This window comes from Myxocyprinus asiaticus, chromosome 4 (genome assembly GCF_019703515.2).
Source record: "Myxocyprinus asiaticus isolate MX2 ecotype Aquarium Trade chromosome 4, UBuf_Myxa_2, whole genome shotgun sequence".
Lineage (NCBI taxonomy): Eukaryota > Metazoa > Chordata > Actinopteri > Cypriniformes > Catostomidae > Myxocyprinus > Myxocyprinus asiaticus.
This window is the reverse complement of record NC_059347.1, coordinates 9,108,006-9,130,563: the sequence shown is the minus strand read 5'-3', so window position 1 is coordinate 9,130,563 and position 22,558 is coordinate 9,108,006. Positions and strand designations below refer to the sequence as shown.

Below are 22,558 nucleotides of genomic sequence, written 5' to 3'. Positions count from 1 at the left end.
TACCGAGTCTTTTTGGAAGTATGTCATGTGTGGAGAAGTCCCATGGTAGGTCCTACCCGAGGGGAGAGGAGCTCTACAAACACGGTGACCAAGAAAGACACAGTTTACCGACAGGGAAATTATTTAGCGGTAGATATATCACATGGGGTCACCTATGGGGAACCAGCGCATGTGGAGTACCTACGCCAGTACAGGGCTTAGTTAGCATATGTACTGGGCCGGCAGTGAGTTTCTCCACAAACTCACCTGCCACAGGGCTAAGGTGGAAAGTCATCCAGGAATCACAACTTTGTGAACACGACTGGGAGTCAAAGTGCACATCTTCACCTCAGGGGAGGGGAAAGGCGCTATGCACAAGCGGTACACCCGGCCAGCTGTCCCGGAACTTACCTGCTTGTACCTGACAATACATGGGACGAGACCGGCTCAACCTGGAGATTGTAGAACCTCGAAAAGGTGTTGGCATCGATCCGACTGCGCATCTATGGGGGTCTTCGCATTGGGAAGAACACCACTTAGTGAACAGATGCCACTTCAAGGCATACAGACACCTCATAGAGGGAGCCCTAGCCTGAGTGATCGTGTCTACCACCGCGGGTGGTAGGCCACTTAGGTCTTCTGTGTCCTGTCCAAGGGCCAGACATGGAGATTCCAGAGATCTGGTTGTGGGTGCCAGATGGTGCCCCGTCCCTGAGAAAGAAGGTCCTTCCTCAGGGGAATTCACCGGGGGGGGTGGCTGTCGCGAGGAGCGTGAGGTCCGAGAACCACGTTTGGTCGGGTAGTGCTACTAGCACGACTTGCTCCTCGTCCTCCCTGACGTTGCACAGGGTTTGTGCAAGTAGGCTCACAGGGGGAAATGCATATTTGCGTAGTCTCGGGGGCCAGCTGTGTGCCAGCTGTGTGCCAGGGGTGCCTTGGTCAGGGCGTACCATAGCGGGCAGTGGGAGGATTCCCGGGAAGCAAACAGGTCTACCTGCGCTTGACCGAATCGACTCCAAATCAGCTGGACCACCTGGGAGTGGAGTCTCCACTCTTCCCTGATTGTAACCTGTCGTGACAGCGTGTCCACTGCGGTGTTGAGGTCGCCCGGGATGTGAGTGGCTCGCAGCAACTTGAGGCGCTGTTGACTCCAGAGGAGCAGACGGCGAGCGAGTTGTGACATACAACCGTTGCCGTGTTGTCCGTCTGGACCAACACATGCTTGCCCTGGATCAATGGCCAGAGCCTCCGCTGTCAACAACTCGAGGCAGTTGATGTGACAACGTAGTCGCGGGCCAGTCCAAGAGCCGGCGGCTGCATGCCCATTGCATATGGTGCCCAGGACGTCTTGGAAGCGTCTGTTGTAACCACGACGTGCCTGGAGACCTGCTCTAGGGGAACCCTTGTCCGTAGAATCGCTAGGTCGGTCCAAGGGCTGAAGAAGTGGCGACAGATCGCCATGACGACCACACGATGTGTCCCGCGGCACCATACCCATCTCGGGACTCGAGTCTGAAGCCAGTGCTGAAGCGGTCTCATATGCATCAACCCGAGTGGTGTGGCCACCACTGAGGATGACATATGCCCCAGGAGCCTCTGAAAAAGTTTCAGTGGGACCACTGTTTTCCATCTGAATGCCTTCAGACAGTTCAGCACCGACTGTGCGCGCTTGTTTGTGAGGTGCGCCGTTATCGAGACCAACTCCAAACCGAGAAAAGAGATGCTCTGAACCGGGGAGAGCTTGCACTTTTCCCAGTTGACCCAAAGCCCCAGCCGGCTGAGGTGCGTGAGCACCAGGTTAATTGGTTCCCAAAAAAATAACCAAACGGGAACCATATGCTAACGTTAGGGGAACGTTGTGTGTTAGCTGGGGTGTTGTGTACTTTAGGCTCATGAGAGTTACTTACTGGTCGTTCATATGACAACATGTACGCCTACTTAAATATAATTTAATTTTGTTATAATAGTGAATAATCTGAAAAATTATTGTAAATGGACTATCTGGCAATTAAATATTTCGTAAATAATAAAACAATACAATTCTTTAAAAATGTATTTCACTTTTAACATGCATACAGTATTTAAAAATTAACTTGTAAAATACAAACAAACAAACAAACAAAAAATGGCCAGTAAGAAATCTGACTGGCTGGTAAATTTCTTCATCTACCAGCCACCTTGGCTGGTGGGCTATATAGTTAATTTCAGACCCTGAGTCAGAGACTTCTCAATTCTTCCAAATTGTCTGAGCTATGCTATCCATAAAATAGCTCTATATTCTTCATATATGCCAACAATTGTCTCATTTGTGTATATTATTATTACTCCCAAGTAATTTTGAAGCGACTTCTAAGCATGACAGCATGTTCCTTGTCTCATTTGTTCCATTGCAGGGTAATAAAGGAGGTGTAAGTGCACGTATGACTGTCTTTGGCCATTCAATCTGTTTCTTAAACTGTCACCTGCCCGCACACATGGAGAACTCAGAGCAGCGCATGGAAGATTTTGAAAGCATTCTGCAACAGCAACAGTTCGAAGGTCAAGCTGCTATGGGTGTACTGGATCACGAGTAAGGCTCAAACACACACCAAAGCAATTTTGAGGTATATATTGCAGAGCAATAAATATAAACACATATTAATATAAATAAATAAGGTGAGTGTAGCCATTTTTCATTCCCATGCAAGTGTAAATGAAACGAGCCAATATTTTTTCTTCCTTTATTATATCAAGATATAGTAATAAATATGCTGGTGAATGTGACCAACAGTGTATAAGTGTTCCTGTAGGATAGAGGTTCTCAGCTGGCTTTTAGATTTTATTTTGGACAGCAAGTGGTGACCCAACACAGTACCAAAATTTGTTGTCTTACAGAAGTAAACAAAAATTCCCTAAAAACCAAACATTTGTTGATTTATTAATAACTGAACTGCATGATGCACATGTCCATGAATGAGGCACAAGAACTGCTCAGGCCCAACAGCAAAATTACTACTTAGGCTAGATAGATATATTTCCTATTTTATTTTATCTTGTGTAGTTTTTTTTTTTTTTTTTTTTATTTTTTTTTTTGATGATGAGGGCATGACGCACAACCTGTCCATGTCCATTTGCCTAATTTTACCAGCTTCTACCAAGTGACGGATGGATTTGTGCCAAAATAAATTAACACACACATGACATTTTTATTTTGCTATCCTAACTATGCACTATTACATGGTTAGTTGCATTTTTATTATTTGTATTTAGCATTGTTATATTCACGCTGTCTGTGAATCTATCAAAACTGACCTGGGATTTGTGGGTGATGAGCCACCAGCTGAGCACTACTGCTCGAAGAGTAATGATGGAAAAAAAAAATATATATATATATTCTCCAGCTAACTTATGTAACCATGCACTGTACATAAAGTATATGATGCTATACTGTAGGCCCTATCCTTTGTAAGTCTGTTACTTTATTTGTGACTACTGTATGGCCTTTGATATTCAAAAATTACTAATCAAACCTCAAAGATTCAATCCATGAACAAATATTTGCAGTGTGGTTTTCTGGTTTGGAGATCTGAACTTCCGAATTGAGGACCTGGATATGCAGGTTGTGAAAGGAGCTATTGACAATAACAAACTCTCCATATTATGGGAAAAAGACCAGGTGAGACTTATATGTAGTTCTATCAGGAAGACTCGCAGACTTGAGTGACATTTAAGATGACATTTATTTGATGAATATGAAACAGAAATATAATGTCTCTCTTTGGAGTAAGCCCCGTCTGGTGGTCCGAAGAAGTTGTACTCAGAACTGTCATATCCTGCTAGAGATAGGAGGCAGTGGTGAGGAGCCTACCCCCGTGCAGGACGGGACTCAACTGGTGGCGGTGGGGTGGTGGAGGTTGCCGTGTTAGCACACTGAAACAGCAATGTGATAGATTGTGAGCAGACTTATAAAGCAATGGCTTACATGTGATTGGCTAGGAGTTACCTAGCTAATGGTGCGATGATGTACAGCTGCTAGTCTTCCCGCTAGAACTACGCTGCGCTTACATTTATTACGAAAACACTTTCTAGTGCTGCCTGTATTGATCTCTGACCTTTTCCACTCCTTCCAAATGTCATAGATGTTTTTAACAATGTCACAATGTAAATAATGTGTAAATATTCAATCCTATTGAAGGAGATATTTAGGCACTGTTCATTAGGTCATGACAATGACTATGGCAATGACAATGCATACTCACTAAAAATATATATTTGTGTTTTATAGATTGCTCTGTTTCCTCTGTGTTGATACTAAATACCTCTTTCTCTCCCTTGCAGCTTAACATGGCGAAAGACAGTGAAACTGTGCTTGAAGGTTTCCACGAGGGGCCACTTAAATTCCCTCCTACATATAAGTTTGATGTGGGTACAGACACATATGACACCAGGTAATGGGAAAGGTTTAAGGGCTTTGGTCTGTCTTTTCTTCATTTAAAATCATGCAAAATCATTATATATATATATATATATATATATATATATATATATATATATATATATATATATATATATATATAAATCACAGATTTCAGAACTGGACGTTTTTACAGCTGCAGTCTTTTTTGGAATGGGGAATGTGTTATGAGCTCTGAAAGATCAAGGAAAAGTTAATTTTTCATTAAATGATGCTTGTAAGCTAATGTAGGCTACTATTTCTACAAATTTGTAGTGTTTAGTTCCTATGGACCCAGATTGTTACACGTAAGCAATACAATTATGTTGCATTGTTGCATTAGATCATCTTCATTGTTTTTAGTGGGAAAAAGCGTAAACCAGCATGGACTGATCGAATTCTTTGGCGGTTGAGGCCGATGGCTCAGATCAGCAACAGCACATCTAAGCGCAGCTCCGTATCGGGCCTAACCAGCGGAATCTGTGTGTCACAACACTTTTACCGCAGTCACATGGAGTACACCGTCAGTGACCACAAGCCTGTCTCCTCTATTTTCACTCTGCAGGTCAGCAACAAATTCTTCTTTGCTTGTAATCAGTAAATTCTAATTTGTTGAAAGAGAACTGTTTATTATTAAACATTTGATTTATTTATTTATATTTTTTTGCATGAGATTTTTTTTAATCATATTTGATACATGAGGCTTTCAAGGGATAGTTAACCAAAACATTAAAATTCTCTCATCATTTACTCACCCTCATGCCATCCCAGATGTGTTTGGCTTTCTTTCTTCGGCAGAACACAAATTAAGATTTTTAGAGGAATATTTCAGCCCTGTTGGTCTATACAATGCAAGTGAATGGTGGCCAGAAATGTGAAGGTCCAAAAGCACATAAAGGCAGCATAAAAGTAATCCATATGACTCCGGTGGTTAAATCAATGTCTTCGGAAGCGATATGATAGGTGTGGGTGAGAAACAGATCAATATTTAAGTCCTTTTTTACTATAAATTCTCTGTTCTTCGCCTCCACGTTGTGCATTTAAAATCATTTAACGCACACCTAGCTGTGGATTATCCCTTACATACAGTATATACTGTATGCAATGTAACAGTGATGGAGAGATGTACAAGTAGATATACCTCACAGTCCTGCTATATCATATTTGATACATTTCCACACATTTCTTTGAAGTAATGTATAAAATACTAAAAGATATTCCGTGTTTAATACAAGTTAAGCTCAATCGACAGCATTTGTGGCATAATATTGATTACCACAAAAATATATTTTGACTCGTCCCTCCTTTTCTTTAAAAAAGCAACAAAGGTTACAGCGAGGCACTAACAATTGAAGTGAATGGGGGCCAATTTTTAAACGTTAAAATACTTACTTTTTCAAAAGTACAGCCACAAGACATAAACAATACAGGTGCATCTCAATAAATTAGAATGTCGTGGAAAAGTTCATTTATTTCAGTAATTCAACTCAAATTGTGAAACTCGTGTATTAAATAAATTCAGTGCACACAGACTGAAGTAGTTTAAGTCTTTGGTTCTTTTAATTGTGATGATTTTGGCTCACATTTAACAAAAACCCACCAATTCACTATCTCAACAAATTAGAATACATCATAAGACCAATAAAAAAAACATTTTTAGTGAATTGTTGGCCTTCTGGAAAGTATGTTCATTTACTGTATATGTACTCAGTAGGGGCTCCTTTTGCTTTAATTACTGCCTCAATTCGCCGTGGCATGGAGGTGATCAGTTTGTGGCACTGCTGAGGTGGTATGGAAGCCCAGGTTTCTTTGACAGTGGCCTTCAGCTCATCTGCATTTTTTGGTCTCTTGTTTCTCATTTTCCTCTTGACAATATCCCATAGATTCTCTATGGGGTTCAGGTCTTGTGAGTTTGCTGGCCAGTCAAGCACACCAACACCATGGTCATTTAACCAACTTTTGGTGCTTTTGGCAGTGTGGGCAGGTGCCAAATCCTGCTGGAAAATGAAATCAGCATCTTTAAAAAGCTGGTCAGCAGAAGGAAGCATGAAGTGCTCCAAAATTTCTTGGTAAACAGGTGCAGTGACTTTGGTTTTCAAAAAACACAATGGACCAACACCAGCAGATGACATTGCACCTCAAATCATCACAGAATGTGGAAACTTAACACTGGACTTCAAGCAACTTGGGCTATGAGCTTCTCCACCCTTCCTCCAGACTCTAGGACTTTGGTTTCCAAATGAAATACAAAACTTGCTCTCATCTGAAAACAGGACTTTGGACCACTGGGCAACAGTCCAGTTCTTCTTCTCCTTAGCCCAGGTAAGACGCCTCTGACGTTGTCTGTGGTTCAGGAGTGGCTTAACAAGAAGACTACGACAACTGTAGCCAAATTCCTTGACACGTCTGTGTGTGGTGGCTCTTGATGCCTTGACCCCAGCCTCAGTCCATTCCTTGTGAAGTTCACCGAAATTCTTGAATCGATTTTGCTTGACAATCCTCATAAGGCTGCTGTTCTCTCGGTTGGTTGTGCATCTTTTTCTTCCACACTTTTCCCTTCCACTCAACTTTCTGTTAACATGCTTGGATACAGCACTCTATGAACAGCCAGCTTCTTTGGCAATGAATGTTTGTGGCTTACCCTCCTTGTGAAGGGTGTCAATGATTGACTTCTGGACAACTGTCAGATCAGCAGATTATGTAGCCTAGTGAACCAAACTGGGAGACCATTTTGAAGGCTCAGGAAACCTTTGCAGGTGTTTTGAGTTGATTAGCTGATTGGCATGTCACCATATTCTAATTTTTTGAGATAGTGAATTGGTGGGTTTTTGTTAAATGTGAGCCAAAATCATCACAATTAAAAGAATCAAAGACTTAAACTACTTCAGTCTGTGTGCATTGAATTTATTTAATACACGAGTTTCACAATTTGAGTTGAATTACTGAAATAAATGGACTTTTCCACGACATTCTAATTTATTGAGATGCACCTGTATGTGTGTAAACATGATTGTAGTGTGATAAAATCACTTACTAACCTTTTCTGTGTAAAGTTACAGCCAATTTTACAACTTTGTTGCCATGATGATGTAATATCAACAAACCCTAAACCCTTAAATTGACTGTAAAAATTACTATTTAAACAACTTTATTGCTCAAATAATACATGAGTTTTAACAGAGTAATTAATGTAACTGCTTTTATAAAATTATAAGCTTCACATTTCTGCCTTTAAACCCTCCAAAAATTCTGGCAAACTATCTGCAAACTTGCCAAAATTTGCCACTCATTATGTTCACATGCAAATGAGCTTGTGATTTGCCATAATCCATGAGCATTTCGCCATCTGACCCTGAGTGTTTCACTGACATCTTTTCCCCTGTTTTTCACCCAGTATAGGGCTGTTACAGAGACAGGTGTAAAGAGGGGTGTTGTTTCACAATGTCTTGGCTTGGGTATTTACAGTGTGGTTATGTTTAACATGTGATGGTTCTTGCAGTTCCCTTATCAGGTGGACATCCCTTTGGTAACAATCTTTGTGGAGGATGAATGGACAGAGATATCTGATGCAGTAGCCAAATTTAAGGTGGCTCCCAACTTTTATCGAAGCTCTTGGGACTGGATTGGGCTTTACAAGGTTATTTCAATATGAATTAATTCCTCATTTTTGTTCAATCAAACTTAAAAAGCCAATTCTGAGTGTCTTGCTATACAATTGATTGAGCCGCCTTTACAAAAATGTAATTCCATAGGTTGGGTTTAAACATCATAAGGACTACGTGGCGTACACTTGGGCCAAACAGGAGGAGTCTGATTTCCTAAGACAGGAGCACCAAGTAAGGAGAAATCCAAAATACTGTAAATTATGTTGTATGAAACAATTAATCATTTACATCCACCACTTGTGCTTGCTAAACCACTCAGCTTCTTCATTTTGATTAGTTGTTTTTGACTTGATATCTCCAGGTGACTTTTGCAGAGGAGGAGTTGCCAAAGGATTCTGGGGACTTCATTCTGGGTTACTATAGCAACAATATGAGCTCCATTGTGGGTGTCACCGAGCCATTCCAGGTAAATAATGTTCACAGTTTTAAAGTAACATTCCAGGTTCAATACAAGTTGAGCTCAATCGACAGCATTTGTGGCATAATATTGATTACCACAAAAATGAATTTTGACTTGCCCCTCCTTTTCTTTAAAAAGAGGTTTCAAGGCAGAAATGTGAATCTTATAATTTTATAACTTGTGGATTTTTGGAGATGTAAATAGTTGTTTTTATAGTCATTTTAGGGTTTTAGGTTTTATGGCATTACGTCGTCATGGTTGTAAAACTGGATATAACTTTACACAGAAAAGGTAAGAAAGCGATTTACCACACCAAAATCATGTTAACATGCATGTTGTTTACATCTTGTGGCTATACTTTTGAAAGTATTTGAACATTTATGGATTGGCCTCACTGTAACTCCTTTTTTAAAGAAAAGGAGAGACGAGTCAAACAATTTTTTTGTGGTAATCAACATTATGCCACAAATGCTGTTGATTGAGCTTAACTTGTTTTGAACATGGAATATTCCTTTAATTCTATCCTGTACTCATTTCCAGTGTTGGGGAAGCTACAATGAAACTCTGGTTTCACAGTACAAGCTACTCATAATTTAAAATAGTGAAACTACTGTCTACATTTGAAAACGTAGCTACACTTCAAGCTACCAAGAAAAAGTAACTAACTACATTGAAGCTACTTGAGGGGGCAATATCTTTTTAAATATAATTTTTTTAAGTTAATAATATATACAATTTAATCAGAGCCATTTAATCACCCTAATTGAAATGAATTTAAACAAAAATGTACGCTATAAATACAATGAAACTAGGCTAGAGTAGAATACACCTTAATTTATTTAACTGAGCTAAAATTTAAATGGGTTGATTAAATGGGTCAGTAATTTTTATTTTCATGTACTGTATAAATTTCATGCACATGGACCTTCTGAACAAACCAAGTCACTATAATGAATCCGACATTCCCATTCTACATATTAAAAATAGGACAGTTTAGGTGAGCGCATTTGATTATTGCCTCAGTTCACTCAATACAGTGCAACATTAAAAACAGTAATGTAGTGTTTTGTCATGCTGCATTGATACTTGTTGGAAAAATTAGCTTGTTACTGGTAAAGCTACATAGCTTTCCAGCTATACTGTTGTTATGCTACAACCTTTCTCACTAAGAACCATAAAACTGTTCTTAGCTATTTTAAATTGTATGACTAGAGAACTAAATTAGGAAGTTTACGATGATGTCCAGTTATCATGCTTTTCCTCCTTTAATATTGCCTAAGATTCAACTGCCAGCATCCACTGCAGCAGATCTAAGTCCGTCGGACAGCTCTGACTTCACGTCTGAAGACGAGGTAAAGCAGGTTGTCTCCGGTACCTCCAGCCCTGAGGTTGAGGAGCAACAGAGCAGCGACTGGAGCGCCAAACCTGCCAAAGGGCAACCAACTAATCCAAACGAACCACATTCCAAAGACACCATGACACATTCTCGCTCTTGCAAGCAGAGCGGTGGTACCCTCAAAATGACCAAGACCTCTGATGATCCTGTGGCTTCTGTTGAAAGTTCTAACTCAGGAAAAGATGCAACCAAACCAGAGGAAACTTAGCTAAGCACACCATCTTCTCTGGAGAATTATATTTGCTTGAGGATAGGGTTGCAGTTTTCTGCTGGGTCTATAATGTCGTTGTACATTTACTGTCCTGCAATGTCGTTTGGAGATGTTGTTTTGTATGTTGCAGGGCAGCAGTAAGCATTTAATTTGTGGCTCCCTCCAGCAAAATACAAGAGCGGGCAGGCTAAATTCTTGTCTGTAACTGTTTTTCGTTCTATGTAGACATTCTGACATTCGCATATTCTTCTCTCTCTTTCTCCCTAGCTGCACAAAACAAAATCTGAAACAAAGAAATTATTCTAAAAATTCTTGCACAATATTAATGCTTTAAATTGCTTCATATAGAAGTTATTCCCAGAATCGACCAGGGTTTAATGCACAATAGAAAACACTTGTGGTTCTTGTTGGGATTTATTGGAGCAGATCCTCTTTAGTATATCATCGGTTTTCTGGAGCTTTGTTCCAGATACTAGTGAGCTGCCCACCTAGACAGCATTTTAAGGCATCATAAGCACACTTCTGGCATAAAGGCTGTTCTAAACAGCATGCGCCAAGTTATGTTGCCTTAGAAGATACATTGGCCAAATTCTAAGGCAGGAGTGCTGTATCATTATAAGTTTTACTCAGTAAAACAATACATCCAATATGGCAGATAAAGCAAGAGAAATGCCCGTTATACTTGTATTTTACTCAGCACTGTGAAATATTGTTAATAAATGGCTCTAAAATTGTTTCATGCAATATTTGTGTGTGCTATATATTGATGTCTTTACCTTAGCAACATGCTAACATTAGACTCATCTGATTAGACTCATCTGGAATCATCTGTGAGCATTAAGGCTGGATTACACTACACATTTAAAACCAATTTTAGCCCTGATTTTCAGTTGGGCCAATTTGGTGCTAGTTTTTGGCCAATTGTAGTTGACAAATTTAATTTAATATCGTATAGTATATGATGGGTACAGACTCTGATATCTTATCCTCAGACTATGATTGCATCTAGTCAGAGGACATAAAACATGTTTGATATTTTTGAGCCGACTATCCACGACTACAGATGAAATCTTGTAGCGTCTGGAGTCGTATGGCAAGCAGCCAATGGAAATCGAGTGTGCAGGGCCATGAAGCTCAGGAAATGGTGATGTTGAACAAGCACTCTAGTGGAGTTTCACTTTTAACACCACTCACCTCGCATTACAGTTTTTAGAGGCCATACCTGGTGGTGTCTTCCCACCCAAGACCATCCAAGAAAATGTGCCAAGCGCACCCAAATTTTCCACAACTCAGAACACAGAGTAGCAGCAACATTAACAGCAGCCAGTTCCCAGATCCATGTCTGTTTACATCTGTCATGCGTCTCCTAGAATGGGAGGATTTTTGTTTCTACATGAGTTTGTGATAGGATCGACTTGACAGTCGGGTAGTGTTATTGTCGTTTGGGAATGCGTTCAGATTTTAAAAGTCATGTTGTGTAATCCAGACCTTTGGTTGAGTCTCTTGTGCAGAGTGTGGCGTGAATAAGTGAACATCAACGGTGGTGCTGCTGCCCATATACAGCGATCCATTTCAGTCCCTTATGATGTTCCATTTCCGTTATTTTGCTTCTGTAGAAGGTAGATAGCAGTACAGAGTGAGGCAGCTCACTAGGGTTTGGAGCAGAGCTCAGGATTTCTTGATGTCTGGCCACATAAGACATTGAGAATTCCCTGCTAAAGGTGACCTTCTTTGGTCATCACCTCGTTGAGACTGGGAGGGTAAATTTAAATACAACATGCTCTGCAAACGCATGTTCACACTCCTCAGGTCCTTGAAAAGTAAGCACACATAAAGGGATGAACATTCGTTGACTCTTAGCTAACACAACACGTTGGCGACACTACAGTTTATATATTATTCATGTTTATCTTAAATAGTTGCATTGTTAAAGACGATGCCTACCTAGACAGAAATTTAGGCATCATAATTAGGACAATGATGAAGTCTATTCTTCTCAAAGTTGTGACTGTTGTGCCGTTGTGTTTCTGTGGTTAATGTTCTCGAAAAGAATTTGAAAGTAACATCCCTCACCATGACCTGCCAAATTTAAAGTCAACATGAAGTGCCGTTTGCAACCCATTTTACTTCCGCAATGTGATATAGTATTTCCGAATGAAATGGGAGGGGTTGAAATATAAGAGGGTTTGGTGATGTTAGTCGTAAAAGTCGTAATCTAAGCACAAAATCAACATTTCGAGCTGAATTATCCGTTCTTTTAGAGGATTACCTGTATTAAAGGAGCTTCAGATGTTCGTGCTTCTCTTAAGTGTCCCTGCGTCTTGATATCAGACACAATGAAGAAGATCCGTGAAGTTCTCATGCTTGTATATGTATCTGCTTTTTAAACAATTATTTCCTTTTAAAACCGCTCGTAACCGGCACAGTTTAAACTCATGTTTTAGCGCATGGTTGATTGACAGATAAGGGGTGGGGCTTCGCTGCTGCCAGGGATGCATCAGGACGGATTAGCGTTTACACCTCAAATGTGATGTGGTTACATGCGTTTTATGACCACATTTGTATGTGGTTTTTGTGATCTGATCACAAAATGTTTTAGACCCTGTTTAAACCTGCATTTAGCGCTGACCACATGTGATCCGATCACCAAAAATGCATCTTAAAATCAGGTGTAAATGGGGTCCTAGATGCTCAGAATTATTTCCTCAGCGGGGAAATCGGGAATATTAGATCGCTCCTATTATATTCAATGAAGATGTAAAGGATTTATTTTTGTGTTCCAAATTTGTAAATCGTTTGGATTAAAGCGTCTACCAAATGACTAAATGTAAAAGTAAATGACTTGCGCAGCTTCATTCATTATAATGGGAGCGATCTATAGTCACTTTTAGAGCTCTACCTCTTGAATTTACAATTAGTCGGCATAAATTTAGTTCACCTACCAGAGATAATATGTTTGATACAGTTGTTAGTACTGCACGTATCCAGCCATATCGCTTCACTGCTGCGGTTCATACGTCCATTTGCGGTTGCTTTTTTGGAGATCTAAACACTTTAATTTCCATTAGTTCCAGGCATCCAGGGAGCATCCAGCCACCGAACAACATGGTGCACATTTTAATAATGATATTTTATGGCAATTGTGTTAATGTTAGTAACGTTAATCATGTTAAAGTCACTATGAATGAAGCGCCTCCCGCTGTTGTTTTGAATGAGAACTTATAGGAAATGTTCAAGGAACTAAGACGTCACTTCCATAAACCGAGGAATAGTCCTTGAAATGGTCTATAATCAGGCGACTGATCATCTGTTTTTTCTCCCACTTGTAGCTACTGCATCGATTCACTGTGTATTTGCATTAAGTCGAACTCTGCTCAACTGTGTCGCATCGGCAACAGTTGCTATCACTTATTTTGCCTCAAATCGGCAACTCTAACAAATAAATGACTTACGATCGCTTTGTCAGTACAAATTACTGTCAGAGTGAACACCCCTTAAAGGTAGGTCATCCAAAAAGGAAAATATATTTATCCCCCCTTCATTTTGTTCCAAACCCGTAGGACTTTCTTTCCTCAGGAGAACACAAAAGGAGATGTTAGACACAATATCCAATCTAATCTTTTCCATACGCGAAAGTGAATGGGTGCTGTTAAACTTTGAAAAAGGACAAAAAAGTGCCATAAAAGTGGTACACAAGACTCAAACGCCATTCAAAGTCTTTTCATTTTTGGGTGAACTGTCTCTTTAAAATGTGGAAAGTGCATTAAAGGCCCAGGTAAACTTCGTTTTTGCGTTTTCAGGATCGGCTCGCGCCTGGCATTTGTGAGTATACTCTTCTGACCGCGAGCGAATATGAATGTATTTGATGCATGTCAACAACAACTTCTTTGTGATCCTCTTTTAGTAGAGTCAATGGCCAGCGCATGCACCAACGATGTGCACAGAAGATGACCATGTCCGCGGGTCGAGAAGATCTGTCGGATTATGATGAAATTTACGTTACGCATACTGTGCATGGAGCGATCCGCAACATGGACATGCAAAGTATATTTTGGTCTTAAAGTAAATTGGGTCAGTTTTGATTTCATGTTGACTTTAAAGAATGACTGCATGGTTTATATCTGAGCATTCATCTGATTTGTGTAAAGTATTGTATCATTACTGTACGTGTGGTAGGAATCCTAGGATATTCTTCGATGTCTAGGGCTTACTAGGATTTATCTTCCATGGTAAATTCTTCCTCGTCTCCTCTCCATCTCTTCCCCTATCTCTCTTAATTTCCACCTTCTCTTTCCATATCCTCTCCTCTCTCATTTCTCCTCTCATTGTCTTTGTGTCTCCAAATCAGACCCCTCAGGGGTCACAGTGTCTGGTTGTCACATTGTGTACCGGGCTCTGTTAAGGGCTCAGATGTCGTCAGAAGTAATATATTGGATTGGTAGCTTGTGACCCATTTAGGAAATTTTGTACCAAGACTACTTAGCCTTAGGACACGTGGTGTGCTGTCACTGTTTACATGGTTAGGTGAGTGAGAGTAAAAGCCTGTCAGTGTATCTATGTTTTTGCATGGACGTGTCATGGATAATCCCAGTGTTGTATTATCAGCCACCTTTTAATATCGTAGAGATTTCGAAAGGTATCATTACTTGGAAATGGAATAGAAAATTTGGGTATTGGAAGTTTCGAGACATGAAAATAGTTTTAGAAAAAAATCTTTGTAGATTGCTGTTGGAATCTTTGGAAATCAAAGCAATGAGGCATTATGGACCAAGTAATTTTTTCCACTTGAGAAATACTTCTGTTAAAAGTCTGGATAGCTGCACATGTTCTTAACAAAATGTATGTATTTATGTATGTACTAACTTAGTATGTCGATTGTTATTAGAGAGGGAAATTTCAATTAGAGTTTATGCTAGTTTGCAACATTAGAATAATGGGCAAAAAAACAAACAAACACTTCATTTCAGTTTGTCAGTTATATTTTAATACGCAATGCTTCTACATTTGAAATAAAATCAGATGCAGTGTTGGAAATTCATATTTTCCTTGAAGGCCAAATAAATGTTTTATAAGTGCCAGGGTTTAATAATTTTATTATGTCAATATGAAGGGAAGAATTTATTTTTCATATTTTGTTGATTTTGAAATGCTTTTGTGCTCGCAAGACATAATTTAAGCATGCATAGGAAATGTTATAGGATGAAATGAATTCAATGATTATTATTAGATGAGATCTGGGTACAGATATGTAGAACAGATGACAATCAGTGCCAAAACAGAAGAAAGATATTGTATTTATTTTGGATTATATTTATTTTCGTATTCATGATATTAAAACAATGTAAAGATTCTGCTGGTCAGTGTGTTTGAATCATTATAAAGAGTGAATATGAACTTATATTTTTATTTATAATCATTTGTAAGATTTACCTTTTCAGTTTTGCATTCTTTAACGTTTCATTTGTATTCTTCATGAAAACAAATTTTGTCGCTTTAATCGTTTTATCGTTTTGTGGATATTCACATTCGTTATGATTAAATACTTTTTTGGACCTTGTATTGAGCAGAATGTATTGACTTGGTAGGCTTGTGAACCATTGTTCTAGGTTGTTGTTGTATAATGGTGTCTTACCTTAGACCACTGTCAAACATTGGTGTCCAAATGAAAATAAATGCTTTTGGAAGTGATATATTTGGATGATTATTTCATTTCATCATGAAGGTTTGTAGCATGAGATAGAACAGTTAATCCTTCTCTATTCACAAAGTAAATTAAGTTCTATGTTTCTAGTGATCCTGAAGTTATTTTTGGCCTGTATCATATATAATTATTGAAGAGACACAGGAAAGCTCAAGGGGAAAAAATGTTCTAAGTTCCTAAAATATTCTTCTTGATTTAAAACGATAGTTTACCCAAAAATCATCATTCGCAATCATCATTTACTCACCCTCATGCCATCCCAGATGTGTATGACTTTCTTTCTTTAGCAGAACACAAATGAAGATTTTTAGAAAAATATCTCATTGTAGATCCTCACAATGCAAGTGAATGGTGACCAGAATTTTGTAGCTCCACAAATCACATAAAGGAAACATAAAAGTCATCCATAAAACAACAATGGTTAAATCCATATATTCAGAAGTGATATAATAGGTGTGGGTGAGAAACAGAAAAATATTTAAGTATTTTTTACTCTACAGTTTCAGATGTCAAAGTGAAAGTGAAGATTTAGTGTGAAAAAAGGACTTACATTTTGATCTGACACCCATTCTCACAACTATTATATTGCTTCTGAAGATATATTTAAATCTCTGGAGTCATATGGATTACTTTTATGTTTCCATTATGTGATTTTTGGAGCTACAACTGTTCACTTGCATTGTATGGACCTACGGAGCTGAGATATTTTTATAATAATCTTTGTATGTGTTCTGATAAAGAAAGAAAGTCATACACATCTGGGATGGCATGAGGGTGAATAAATGACGAGAGAGTTTTTTTTTTTTTTGAGAGAACTATCCCTTTAAGGGAGCAACATTTTGAGCAGTAAGTAAATAAACGTAAACATCTTGCACCCCTTCCTTTGGGATTCTTTTTCTGAGCAGAAATTACTCTGAGGTTAGACATGCATATTGTGTACACCCAACTCAAACAAATGAGATGATCACAGTATTCACTTCTGTTAATTATTTTCCATCTGCTGTGTAGGACTACTTAATTCTAATTCTTAGATTTTAGATGTCATCAAAAATTTAAATCCACTTAAGTGATAAGTAGACCTAATCACTCTTTTTGTTTTAACTACTTAAAATGGGAGAGATACACTACATCACCAAAAGTACAGCATGTGGACACACCCTTCTAATTAAGCAACAAGTTCTAATTAACGAGGCGTGGCCTTTTTAAGCATGATTTCATTGATAGACAAAAGTTATGATACCATTATTATCATGTTTTATTATTGATTTGGCATGTTATAGAAACATAACCATGGCAAACTGGAAATAGCTTGCCATAATGGCTGCAGAGAACTGAATTTGCTTTAAAGGTGCTTTTAAGAAGGCCAAAAGTCAACCATCAGTTAACCTGAAGCCGTGTAAGTATTTAGTAGATTCTCTTTTCAAACTACTTGGAACAACCTGAGATTATGTGCCTTACTCGAGGGCACAATGGTGATAATGGAGCATAAGCATCGCACTCCATGTGGAATTCGAACCTGTGACCTTTCAGATACCCACCTCTGCACCATACCACCACGTGACAAAACCTGAAACCTCTTGGAGAAACATTCTGTGATGCATATACTACTTTTCTGATTCTTGGGTGCTTTAAGCATCAAAGTGAGTCACTGTCTACTGCCATTGTGTTAAATTCAGCCAACAGGACTGGATTAAATTATCCTTAAATGATCTCCTTTTGTGTTCAACAGAAGACAGAAAGTCATATGGGTCTGGAACAACATGAAGGTGAGTAAATGATGACAGATATTTTTTTCTTTTTTTGGTGAACTATCTTTTGAAGAGTGCAGCAACAATGACTCTAATCAGCCTTTTCAGAGCGTACCTGAATATATACACTGCATTTACATACTGATGTGTATAAAAATCAAACGGTACACTTTTTGACATGCTGACTGAAATAAAATCAAATTTAAATACATAGGTAGGTGTTTCTGGGCACTTTAGTTCCCTTATGACTCAGTACACTTGACAATGCGTGCTAACGCATATGGGGAGTTGTCCTTCAACACAACATAGTTGAAACCTCTCTACAATAACGCCAATATTCTAAAATTGGCTATGGTGTTTGAGCCCCGCCCTTTTAGGCTTAAACAATCTCGCCTTGATGAATGGTTCCTGCAGTCCGGATGCCGTCAAGCGACCACATCTCATAATTCTTCCCTGAAGTTCATAAATAACTATTAAAATCCTGGTGTGCACCCTATTCAGCTTGCCTGCGCAGTGATTACATCCTCTCTAATGTGGATCACAGGGAAAAAAACGGTTATGCCCAACTACCTCCTGTGGAGGAGGCACCTGCCGCCGCCGAGCCATGTAAGCCGTGGCCCAAACAAAAACTGCCGTATCAGCGCCTGGCTCGTGCCGGCGGAACAAACCCCCCAACGCAGCAAAAGCGCTCCTGATGGGCACAGCACTTTGAAGTGGAATGCAGAGATCGCTGTTCCCTCAGGGTCTGCTACGAAGAAGGCTCGATTGAAGACACACAACACTTTTCCCCATCTCACCACTGTTGGTTGTCGGGAAAGGAATATTGCTGTTCACAATGTTGTTCAAAATGTTGTTTCTGTGTCTCACATTTGCATGAATGCAATAAAAAATGCAATAAATGCAAAAAAGAAATCAGCACCTGCTGCACATGCACAAGACACTCACACATTCTCAATAAAGAGCCCACACATTGTGCACAACTGCTTTCCACTGGCGAGCAGCGCATTATATCATACAATGAACAAACCAAATTGCCCTCTATTCTGTTACACGGATACATGGCAAACCCTTATGGGTATTTCACAATATGTGCTAAAAATGATCAAACATAGTTATACAATCCAATTTGCATGCCAGCCACCCCATTTCAGTGCCGTTCTGTCTTCCTCGGTTTTGTTCGAAGACACGCCAGTGTTACGTGCAGAAATACACAGTCTCCTCATGAAAAATGCGATAGAGGTTGTTCCAAATGGTCAAACCCAAAAAGGGTTTTACAGCCACTATTTACTTGTCCCAAAGAAAGATGGTGAGCTTCGGCTAACCCTAGATTTGAGACATTTGAATCACGCACTTGCAAAGCGTCCATTCAAAATTATTACTCAGAAAAGGATCTTATTTCACGTCCGCCCACACGATTGGTTTGCATTGACAGATCTGAAAGATGTGTACTTTCATGTCCAAATTGTACAACATCAAAGGATGTTTTTGAGATTCGCGTTTGAGGGAACGGCGTATCCTGCCCTTCGGGCTGTCTCTGGCTCCTTGCATGCTCACAAAGGGCATTGATGCGGTTCTCACCCCTCTGAAACTGAGCGGCATTTGCATTTTGGACTACATCAACGATTGGCTGTTACTGGCCCAATCAAAGGCTCTGTTATGCCAGCACAGAGACTTACTGCTTCAGCATCTAAACAGCTTGGGCCTCAATGTCAACTGGGCGAAGAGCAAGGTCTCCCCCAGCCAACAAATCTCCTTTTGGGAGCCCGCCTTGACTCCGTGAGCGGGCACGCGCACCTCACGAGTGAGCGCGTTCAGGCCATTCTACAGTGTCTGTCTCAGTTCAAACTGGGGAGAACACTTCCACTGGAGCTGTTTCAAAAAGCATTGGGATTTATGGCAGCGGCATCTGCGGTCATTCCATTAGGTCTTTTACACGAGACCTCTTCAGTGCTGGCTCAAGCGTCGTGTGCCTCGACATGCTTGGCGCCATGGGCGCATGCTCATCACTATATCTCATCGCTGTATAACTGCTCTAGCACATTGAACAGCTCCTGCCTTTTACCTGTGAGGTGTCACACTGGGGCAGGTTGTCAGGCAGAAAGTGGTGACTACGGATGCTTCCAACACAGGTTAGGGGTGGTGTGCAATGGACACATGGCTTCCGGCACCTGGACAGGTGCGAGGAGGGCGTGACATATCAACCGCCTAGAGCTATCGGCTCTATTCAAAAATAATATCGAAGGCATTTCAGTCAGAAATAGCGAACTATCTTGTTCTGATTCGCTCAGACAGCATGACAGTGGTGGGGTATATAAACCACCAAGGCAGAATTCATTCACCATCATTGATGAAACTGATGCGTCACCTCCTCCTGTGGAACGAGCGTCATCTCCTTTCCCTGAGAGCAACATATACCCTTGGCCGTCTGAATTACGGTGAGGACCTACTGTCACACCAAGGAGTGATACCGGGCAAATGGAGACTTCATCCTCAAACTGTCCTGAGGATTTGGGAAATATTCAGCAAATAGAAATCGATCTGTTTGCCTCAGTGGAGAACGCCTACTGTCCCCTCTGGTACTCGAAGTCCCAAGCACCGCTGGGAGCAGATGCAATGGCCCACAAATGGCCAGTGAAACGCAAATATGCTCGCCATGGAAAATACTGCTGGCATCCCCAGCCCAAGCTGTGGAACCTGCATGCATGGCCTTTGAACAGAGCACGCTAAATGCGCCAGAACTGACACATTCAGTCATGAACACAATTTTACAGGCCAGAGCATAGTCCACAAGATGCCTCTATGCGCTAAAATGGAATGTGTTCACTGATTGGTGTGTTTCACATGGCAAAGACCCAGTAAACTGCCCCATTCACAAAATTTTTATATTTCTTCAAGAGCGATTTGACGCAGGACTCATTCCGTCAACACTCAGAGTTTATGTGGTGACTATATCTGCGTATCATGCATCTGAAGCCGGCGCCACTATAGGCAAGCATGATTTAATTATAAAGTTCCTTAGAGGAGCAAGATGATTAAATACACAACGGCCGGCTACAGTTCCGACTTGAGACCTAATTTTGGTCCTAAAAGTGCTCGCAGGGCCCCCCTTCGTGCCTTTGGACTCTGTTGGATTGGGCATGCTGTCCATTAAGACCACATTACTGCTGGCTCTGGCCTCAGTAAAACGGGTCGGCGACTTAAATGCATGATCAATTGACAATTCATGTCTGGAGTTTGGCCTTTCAAAAGCCACTGTCAAACTCAGAAAAGGCTATGTGCCTAAGGTTCTAACCATGCCCTTCAGAGCGCAGGTGGTTCACATTCAAGCTTTCTTCCCTCCTCCAATTAATTCGGATGAGGAACAATCCTTGCATTTGTTATGCCCTATACACGCATACGTTGAGCACACCTGCAAGTTCAGATTGTCTGATCAGCTCTTTGTATGCTATAGAGGATGCACGAATGGAATGTCCGTCCCCAAGCAAAGACTTTCTTACTGGATCATTGATGCAATTGCCCTGGCTTATGAGTTGCAGGATAAGAGCTGCCCAATTGGTGTTAAAGCACATTCAACCAGAGGCACGGCCTTCTCATGGGCATGGACGAATGGTGTGTCTTCTCAAAACACATTCGCAAGGTTTTACAACCTAAACGTAATGTCTCTCTCTCTTCACAAGTCCTCTCTGTTTAGAGAGCTTGCTATTTCGTTTGCCAAACATATATTTATGCCCCTCCCCTGAAGTATGGGCTCCCCATCATTTTACACAACCGCCTGCATCAGGCCGTTGTAATTTACCATAAAGTCACAATCACTTTCATTATAAATAAACTCCCTCCCTGACTGGGTTTGTGAAGTGGTTAATTCGTACTATATGACTATAGTTAATATATTCATTCTGAGTGCTCCCCTCCTGGCCCAACATGAGGGTCACTCACTTGCGGCATACTCATGTCGGTCGCCGTCCTGTGAGACTGAGGCATCATGTTTCCTCTCTGGAAGGTTATGTGGTGTGGTGTGGTGTGATGGGATTCTGTTCCCCATATGCGTTAGCACGCAATGTCAAGCGTACTGAGTTACACACTGAGTGTCTCGGTTACATACGTAACCTCGGTTAACTGAGACGAAGGGAACGAGACATTACGAACGTTGGCCGCACTACAAAACTCAGAGTTCTTCTGAGGTGTGAGCAATGTGCTCCTTGTCCCTCAGTCAGAAAATTCTGAGGAATGGTGTTTGGTTTTTGCACCTGCTTTTATAGCGGACAACTTCACGCCTAAAAAGGCTGGGCTCAAACACCATAGCCAATATTAGAATATTGGCATTATTGTGGAGAGGTTTCAACTAGGTCGTGTGGAAGGACAACTCCCTGTATGTCTCGTTCCCTTCATTTCAGGGAACTGAGGTTATGTACGTAACCAAGATGACTTTCATAAATTAAACTTTCCTTAACCCTTGTGGTGTGTTGATTTTATGTTCCCGATCAAAAATCGTTTGTTTATAAATCTCTCATATTGCATATATTATCACAAGATATTGCATTAGATCTTTTAATCAACTTTTTTGGTAATTATGACAGGTTTTGTATTATATATACAGGTGCATCTCAATAAATTAGAATGTCGTGGAAAAGTTAATTTATTTCAGTAATTCAACTCAAATTGTGAAACTCGTGTATTAAATAAATTCAATGCACACAGACTGAAGTAGTTTAATTCTTTGGTTCTTTTAATTGTGATGATTTTGGCTCACATTTAACAAAAACCCACCAATTCACTATCTCAAAAATTAGAATATGGTGACATGCCAATCAGCTAATCAACTCAAAACACCTGCAAAGGTTTCCTGAGCCTTCAAAATGGTCTCTCAGTTTGGTTCACTAGGCTACACAATCATGGGGAAGACTGCTGATCTGACAGTTGTCCAGAAGACAATCATTGACACCCTTCACAAGGAGGGTAAGCCACAAACATTCATTGCCAAAGAAGCTGGCTGTTCACAGAGTGCTGTATCCAAGCATGTTAACAG

At 40.3% G+C, this 22,558-nt stretch overlaps 1 protein-coding gene across 1 annotated transcript in view; it reads left to right on the top strand.

Annotated features, from left to right (window-relative positions):
- Positions 1–15,771, top strand: part of LOC127437236 (inositol polyphosphate 5-phosphatase K-like) — a 42,393-nt gene extending 26,622 nt beyond the window's left edge. Inside the window, exons 6-13 of the mRNA XM_051692054.1 lie at positions 2,373–2,548; positions 3,523–3,634; positions 4,297–4,406; positions 4,775–4,976; positions 7,911–8,048; positions 8,164–8,247; positions 8,378–8,482; positions 9,757–15,771. Coding sequence (XP_051548014.1) covers positions 2,373–2,548; positions 3,523–3,634; positions 4,297–4,406; positions 4,775–4,976; positions 7,911–8,048; positions 8,164–8,247; positions 8,378–8,482; positions 9,757–10,080 — 1,251 coding nt within the window. The 3' untranslated portion in view covers positions 10,081–15,771. The remainder of the gene's footprint in view (positions 1–2,372; positions 2,549–3,522; positions 3,635–4,296; positions 4,407–4,774; positions 4,977–7,910; positions 8,049–8,163; positions 8,248–8,377; positions 8,483–9,756) is intronic.
- The last annotated feature ends 6,787 nt before the right edge of the window (positions 15,772–22,558 follow it).